Here is an 8,555-nt window from a genome sequence, read left to right as displayed (position 1 = left end):
GTTACCCTTTCACTCTCTCAACCTCTGGAAGTAATTACCAGGCCGGAGGCCGGCGCTATCCCAGAATTCAGCTGGAGGAGGTGTGGTATGACTGAAGTATTGTGGAAGTTGCTCCATCAGATGGACAACCCAGAGGGTTTTGTCATAGAATAATGCTTAACAAAACATCTCTGGTCAGCTGACACAACATTTCCGTACTAGTCATTTTCTAATAAGACTTGGATCTCCTCTGCTACCTAAACAAAGCTGTATTTTGGGGATCTGCAATGGTAATGGTGTAATTCTAAATCTTTCGTTGGTTTATAGTGAACTACTGCCTGAAGATATTGACTTTGTTTATTTAATGCTGAGTCAGGGGTTTATGCTGGTCTGCAAACATGGCTTTGAAATGGGCTGAATCAATGATAGGACAAGTTCTGTCTTAGTGTTTATATTATACCCAAATCCTCTGTAAAAGCAGAAAACTATTTAATTTCTGCTCTCATCTCCCTCTTTAAATGTTGTTTAATGATTTCACTTTGCAATGCTTTTGACCTGCCTCACTCTATAAGGTTATCATTTTCAACCTTCCTCATTATGGAACTTCTCCACCTCTTTGCCCTCTATCTCCAGTTTTCAATTTTCGGCTCCCGGACAGTGGGCAGAGCTGCGCAGCGTGAAGCTGAAGAGGAAGGGGGCCGATGTGGCCTCAACAAGGCAGAGTTCATGGAGAGAGTTCAGCAGAGCAATGAGGCCTGCCAACGTGGTGACTTCCAGACTGCCGTGAGTCTCTATGGCGACGCCCTGCGAGCCGACCCACAGAACTGCATCCTCTACAGCAACCGCTCAGCAGCCCTTCTCAAATTGGGACGCTACCAGGCTTCCCTGGACGACGCTGTCAAGGCCTGTCTACTCAACCCCAAGTGGCCCAAGGTGAGTCCCTCTGAACCACCATCTTAACCTCCTAAATAAGGATATGTGAAAATAGAAACGGCTAAATTCATTCCAAAACAGAATAGTGCATAGTTTTTCACAGGTACTGTTCATGGGTTTAAGATCTGGCTCACATAACCTGATTGAACTGAAGATCTGTGGGAGATTTGTGCACAAGTCTGAGTTACAAGAATGGGTGTCCACTTGGTATTGGGATCTATGTGCTATGGTTTGCTGAATAATTAATTTGGTTCTCGTTTTGATTGTGCGTCAGTGGAGTTGATAAATGTAAGGTTGAGGAAGGTAAGGAAGAAGACTTGCTAGGTCTTGTCTGAAGTGTGTTTTTTGACGTACCATAGATTGCACATTGCCCCCCCACAGAGGCTGAGTAGGGGGGCCATTCCTCTCAGCACCCAACTAGACTCTTGGCTGAATGATTAGGCAGAAAAAGCAGGATTTTGACTATGTGTGTGTACATGTGTGATTGATTTTAATGCTCATCTACACACAAGTCATCTGACTGAGGTCAAGGGAAGTATTTGATTGATATTCAGGTACGATAAATCAATGTTTATTTTGTGAAACAAAAATAAACGAATTAAATCTAATTTTATTCAGAGCATGTGACAAATACATTTGATTTGTTTCTTTTTGTTTCACAAAGTAAACCTTGATTTATCGTATTGATGTTATCAATCAATTCACCAACACATTCTCACGGCTGAAGGATGTTGATACATTGTCGTCGTCTGTAAACGTCTAAGTACCGAATTTAAGAGTCCAGCAGCGTCAAAGCAATTTCCATGGTGGGAGTTGATGGCGAGGATGGGAATGGTATGGAAGAGAGGGAACATTATGGTGGTTCTGTTTGATGTCAGATAAATCACAATACATCCGTGCATATAAATAAACAGTACAAAATAAATATTCAAACAGATAACAGGCCTGAAGCTGGACTCAAAAACCATAGCCCAAAACTATTTTTAATAGGCCAGTACAATGAATGACCTCCTTGTGGTCTCTGATTGCGGGATGGTTAATACAGAGCCAGCCTATCCTCGTATTACACACAGTGTTATACCTGATGCTTTGGTTAGCTTCTGCTTGCACTATGACAACACTGCAGCTTCTGTGTAGTCCCAAATCTGTTTGTCAAGGAGCAGTATTTTGGGTCAGGTGTGATTCAAGCAGTAGTTGAATTGTTATCCTGTCTCTGATCACCACTAGGGGACAGTCTTGTCACATATTCTTCAGAGCCATTATACAGTATTTGGCTCTGAGATTAGTTACAAAATACATTTATTCAATGTTATCTTTCAAATTGGTAAGAAAAAATGTAAATGGGTGGAATGCCTCCCACTTAGCCTTACAAATCTGTGTTTGGTATAGGGATGTGACAGTCATGCAGTGATATAGTCGCTATGGTGATTGACTATCGATCAGTTTTTAATTCTATGATTGCATAAAGAAAGATCAATGTTAATGTTCCTCTGGTCTGGTACAGACAAAGATAAGAAAAAAACTAAGATAGAGCTCAGCCTTAAAGATGCAATATGCAGAAATCGCCCTGCCATTTCCTGGTTGCTAAAATTCGAATTGTTCGCCCCATTTCAGTTTGTAACAAAACAAGCAAGTATAGTGTAGAGCAGTTGTTCCCAAACTTTTTATAGTCCCGTACCCCTTCAAACATTCATCCTCCAGCTGCGTACCCCCTTTAGCACCAGGGTCAGCGCATGCTCAAATGTTGTTTTTTGCCATCATTGTAAGCCTGCTACACACACACTATACGATACATTTATTAAACATAAGAATGAGTGTAAGTTTTTGTCACAACCCGGCTCGTGGGAAGTGACAAAGAGCTCTTATAGGACCAGGGCACAAATAATAATATAATAACAATCAATAACTTTGCACTTTATTTAACCATCTTACATTTAAAACCTTATTTGTTCATTGAAAATTAACCACATGTTAATGAGAAGGGTGTGCTTGAAAGGATGCACATAACTCTGCAATGTTGAGTTGTATTGGAGAGTCTCACTCTTAAATAATGTTCCACACACAGGCTGTGCCTGTATTTAGTTTTCATGCTAGTGAGGGCCGAGAATCCACTCTCACATAGGTACTGGTTGCAAAAGGCATCAGTGTCTTAACAGCGGGATTTGCCAAGGCAGGATATCCAGAAATATGGCAGTGGCTTCTGATTGAATAAAATTTTCCCGGAACCGCTTGTTGCAATTTCGATGAGGCTCTCTTGTTCAGATATCGGTAAGTGGACTGGAGGCAGAGCATGAAAGGGATAACGAATCCAGTTGTTTGTGTTATCCGTTTCGGAAAAGTACCTGCGTATTTGCGCACCCAACTCACTCAGCTGCTTCGCTATATCACATTTGACATTGTCCGTAAGCTTGAGTTCATTTGCACACAAAAAAATCATACAATGATGGTAAGACCTGTGTGTTGTCCTTGTTAATGCAGAGCTCCAACTTCTTAATCATAGCCTCAATTTTGTCCCGCACATTGAATATAGTTGCAGAGAGTCCCTGTAATCCAAGATTCAGATCATTCAGGCGAGAAAAACATCACCCAGATAGGCTAGTCATGTGAGAAACTCATCATCATGCAAGCGGTCAGACAAGTGAAAATTATGGTCTGTAAAGAAAACTTTAAGCTCGTCTCTCAATTTTAAAAAAACGGGTCAATACTTTGCCCCTTGATAACCAGAACACTTCTGTATGTTGTCAAAGTGTTACATGGTCGCTGCCCATATCATTGCTTAGTGCAGAAAATACACAAGAGTTCAGAGGCTTGTTCAGGGGCAAGTTAACCATTTTCACTGTAGTGTCCAAAATGTCTTACAAGCTGTCAGGCATTCCCTTGGCAGCAAGAGCCTCTCGGTGGATGCTGCATTGTACCCAAGTGGCGTTGGGAGCAACTGCTTGCATGCGTGTTACCACTTCACTATGTCTCCCTGTCATGGCTTTTACGCCATCAGTACAGATACCAAAACATCTTGACCACCAAAATCCATTTGATGTCACAAAGCTGTCCAGTACTTTAAAAATATCCTCTCCTGGTTTCCAGAAGAGGATGTCTTCCTTAACCTCTACCGACCCCCCCCCCCCCTCCCGGATCCGGGATCCTCCTCATCAGAAACGCTGACTAGCATAGCCTAGCCTAGCGCCACAGGGAATATCATATAATATAATTTCAAAATCTGGACCTCTACAAATCAGCCGGGCTAGCACAGCACCCCCCACAGCAACTCACCCAAGCCTCCCCCATTTCTCCTTTACCCAAATCCAGATAGCTGATGTTCTGAAAGAGCTGCAAAATCTGGACCTCTACAAATCAGCCGGGCTAGACAATATGGACCCTCTCTTTCTAAAATTATCTGCAGAAATGTGTTGCAACCCCTATTACTAGCCTGTTCAACCTCTCTTTTGTATCGTCTGAGATTCCCAAAGATTGGAAAGCTGCTGCGGTCATCCCCCTCTTCAAAGGGGGAGACACTCTAGACCCAAACTGCTACAGACCTATATCTATCCTACCATGCCTTTCTAAGGTCTTCGAACGCCAAGTTAACAAACAGATTACCGACCATTTCGAATCCCACCGTACCTTCTCCGCTATGCAATCTGGTTTCAGAGCTGGTCATGGGTGCACCTCAGCCACGCTCAAGGTCCTAAACGATATCATAACCGCCATCGATAAGAGGCATTACTGTGCAGCCGTATTCATCGACCTGGCCAAGGCTTTCGACTCGGTCTATCACCACATTCTTATCGGCAGACTCAACAGCCTTGGTTTCTCAAATGACTGCCTCGCAGTCATGGTTCACCAACTACTTCTCTGATAGAGTTCAGTGTGTCAAATCGGAGGGCCTGTTGTCCGGACCTCTGGCAGTCTCTATGGGGGTGCCACATGGTTCAATTCTCAGGCCGACTCTCTTCTCTGTATACATCAAGGATGTCGCTCTTGCTGCTGGTGATTCTCTGATCCACCTCTACGCAGACGACACCATTCTGCATACCTCTGGCCCTTCTTTGGACACTGTGTTAACTTCTTCTGGCTGCAAGCCCGACGTCGGTACACTTATGACAACAGCCAGCTCAAAGTGCAGGGCGCGAAATTCAAAATATATATTTTTTTAAATATTTAACTTTCACACATTAACAAGTCCAATACAGCATATGAAAGGTACACATCTTGTGAATCCAGCCAACATGTCCGATTTTTAAAATGTTTTACAGGGAAGACACAATATGTAAATCTATTAGCTAACCACGTTAGCAAAAGACACCACTTTTTTTACTCCACCAGTTTTTTACTCCATCAGTAGCTATCACAATTTCGACCAAATAAAGATATAAATAGCCACTAACCAAGAAACAACTTCATCAGATGACAGTCTGATAACATATTTATTGTATAGCATATGTTTTGTTCGAAAAATGTGCATATTTCAGGTATAAATCATAGTTTACATTGCAGCTACAATATGAAACCGAAAGCAGCCATAATATTTACAGACACCAACGTCAAATACCTAATTACTCATCATAAAACATTTCTGAAAAATACATAGTGTACAGCAAATGAAAGACAGGCATCTTGTGATTCCAGACAATATTTCCGATTTATTAAGTGTTTTACAGCGAAAACAAAATGTAGCGTTAGATTAGCGTAGCCACAATAGCCAGAAACACTTGGGCGCCGACGACCAGTTCACATGCACGACAGATATATGAAATAGCATCATAAAATGTTTCTTACTTTTGGTGATCTTCCGTCAGAATGTTGGACAAGGTGTCCTTTGTCCAGAACAGTCGTTGTTTGGATTTAGAACGTCCATTATCCCTCTTGATTCAGCAAGCACACTAGCCAGGTGGCACGACGCTCTCCATGTCAACAAACGGAAGAGAACGGAACACGGCAAAACTCCCGAAAAATTTTCAATAATCTGATGAAACTATATTGAAAAAACATACTTTACGATGATATGGTGACATGTATCAAATAAAATCAAAGCCGGAGATAATAGTCGCCTATTACGGCAGCTAAAGAGAAGGCAATCCCACTGTCCACGTCGCGCTCTTCAGAGTACCGAAAATGGGGGACACATCATTCCAAGATGATGTGTTCCATCTCAGACCAAGATAATCACCTCATTTCTTCTCTCACAGCCTCTTGACACCAAGGGGAAGGTGTATGACGTGCATGTATACTAATAGATCTCATGCCCATTTATAGGCAGGAAGTAGAAGAGAGCCTCGGTTTCAGACTTTCCACTTCCTGGTCAGGAAGTGTGCTGCAGAATGACTTCTGTTTCACTCAGAGAAATAATTCAAACGGTTTTAGAAACTAGAGAGTGTTTTCTATCCAATAGTAATAATAATATGCATATTGTACGAGCAAGAATTGAGTACGAGGCCGTTTGAAATGGGCACCTTTTATCTGGCTACTCAATACTGCCCCTTGCAGCCCAAACAGGTTAACTAACCTCCAGACGAGCTTCAATGCCATACAACTTACAGCTCTCCTTGCGTGGCCTCCAACTACTCTTAAATGCAAGTAAAACTAAATGCATGCTCTTCAACCGATCGCTGCTGTCACGCCCTGGCCTTAGTTATCTTTGTTCTCTTTATTATTTTGGTTAGGTCAGGGTGTGACGAGGGTGGTTTGTGTGTTTTTGTCTCGTCTAGGGTGTTTGTACTGTCTAGGTTTTTTTTGTAGAGTTATGGGGTTGTGTTCATTATAGGTGTTTATGTAAGTCTATGGTTGCCTAGATTGGTTCTCAATTAGAGGCAGGTGTTTATCGTTGTCTCTGATTGGGAACCATATTTAGGCAGCCATGTTCTTTGTGTATTTTGTGGGTGATTGTTTCCTGTGTCAGTGTTTGTGCCACACGGGACTGTTACGGTTTGTTCACGTTTATTGTTTTGTATTGGTGTTCATAGTTCAGTTTTCTATATTAAAACATGGATACCTACCACGCTGCGTATTGGTCCGATCCTTGTTACACCTCTTCAGAGGAAGAAGAGGAAGACAGCCGTGACAGAATCACCCACCAACATAGGACCAAGCAGCGTGGTAACGGGCAGCATCGACAGCAGCAGCAGCATACACAGGACTTCTGGACATGGGAAGAAGTTCTGGACGGTAAGGGACCTTGGGTTCAAGCTGGAGAGTATCGCCGCCCTCGTGAAGAGCTGGAGGAAGCTAAAGCCGAGAGGTGGTGGTATGAGGAGGCAGCACGGAAGCGAGGCTGGAAGCCTGAGAGTCAGCCCCAAAAATTTATTGGGGGGGGGGGGGGATAAAGGGGAGTGTGGCGAAGTCAGATAGGAGACCTGCGCCAACTTCCCGGGCTTACCGTGGAGAGCGAGAGTACGGGCAGACACCGTGTTATGCGGAAGAGCGCACGGTGTCTCCTGTACGTGTGCTTAGCCCGATGCGGTACATCCCAGCTCCACGTATCGGCTGGGCTAGAGTGGGCATCGACTCAGGTGCCATGAAGCCGGCTCAACGCAGCTGGTCTCCAGTGCGTCTCCTCGGGCCGGTGTACATGGCACCAGCCTTACGCATGGTGTCCCCGGTTCGCCAGCACAGCCCAGTGCGGGTTATTCCACCTCCCCGCACTGGTCGGGCGACGGGGAGCATTCAACCAGGTAAGGTTGGGCAGGCTCGGTGCTCAAGAGCTCCAGTACGCCTTCACGGTCCGGTATATCCGGTGCCATCTCCTCGCCCCAGCCCAGTACCACCAGTGCCAACACCACGCACCAGGCTTCCTGTGCGTCTTCAGAGCCCTGTTCATCCTCCACGCACTCGCCCTGTGGTGCGTGTCTCCAGCCCGGTACCACCAGTTCCGGCACCACGCACTAAGCCTCCTGTGCGTCTCCAGAGCCCTGTACGCCCTGTTGCTGCTCCCCGCACTAGCCTTGAGGTGCGTGTCCCTAGCCCGGTACCAGCAGTTCCGGCACCACGCACCAGGTATACTGTGCGCCTCAGCAGGCCAGAGTCTGCCGTCTGCCCAGCGCCGCCTGCGCTGCCCGTCTGCCCAGCGCCGCCTGCGCTGCCCGTCTGCCCAGCGCCGTCTGAGCTGCCGCCTGCGCTGCCCGTCTGCCCAGCGCCGCCTGCGCTGCCCGTCTGCCCAGCGCCGTCTGAGCTGCCCGTCTGCCCAGCGCCGTCTGAGCTGCCCGTCTGCCCAGCGCCATCTGAGCTGCCCGTCTGTCCTGAGCCTTCAGAGCCGCCCGTCTGTCCTGAGCCTTCAGAGCCGCCCGTCTGTCCTGAGCCTTCAGAGCCGCCCGTCTGTCCTGAGCCGCTAGAGCCGTCCGTCAGTCAGGAGCCGCTAGAGCCGTCCGTCAGACGGGTGCCGCCAGAGCCGCCCGGCAGACGGGTGCCGCCAGAGCCGCCCGGCAGACGGGAGCCGCCAGAGCCGCCCGGCAGACGGGAGCCGCCAGAGCCGCCCGGCAGACGGGAGCCGCCAGAGCCGCCCGGCAGACGGGAGCCGCCAGAGCCGCCCGGCAGACGGGAGCCGCCAGAGCCGCCCGGCAGACGGGAGCCGCCAGAGCCGCCAGAGCCGCCCGGGAGCCGCCAGAGCCGCCCGGCAGACGGGAGCCGCCAGAGCCGCCCGGCAGACGGGA

The 8,555-nt window shown here is 46.9% G+C and overlaps 1 protein-coding gene across 1 annotated transcript in view; it reads left to right on the top strand.

Annotated features, from left to right (window-relative positions):
* Nucleotides 1-576: 576 nt before the first annotated feature.
* The window catches only part of LOC120051201 (tetratricopeptide repeat protein 28-like), a 370,532-nt gene continuing 362,553 nt past the window's right edge, over nt 577-8,555 (top strand). Inside the window, exon 1 of the mRNA XM_038997941.1 lies at nt 577-912. Within this exon, the coding sequence (XP_038853869.1) occupies nt 577-912 (336 nt within the window). The remainder of the gene's footprint in view (nt 913-8,555) is intronic.

The sequence above is a fragment of the Salvelinus namaycush genome, chromosome 1, assembly GCF_016432855.1.
Source record: "Salvelinus namaycush isolate Seneca chromosome 1, SaNama_1.0, whole genome shotgun sequence".
Classification (NCBI taxonomy): Eukaryota; Metazoa; Chordata; class Actinopteri; order Salmoniformes; family Salmonidae; genus Salvelinus; species Salvelinus namaycush.
Note: the sequence above shows the minus strand (reverse complement) of the source record. Positions and strands in the feature narration are given on the sequence as shown.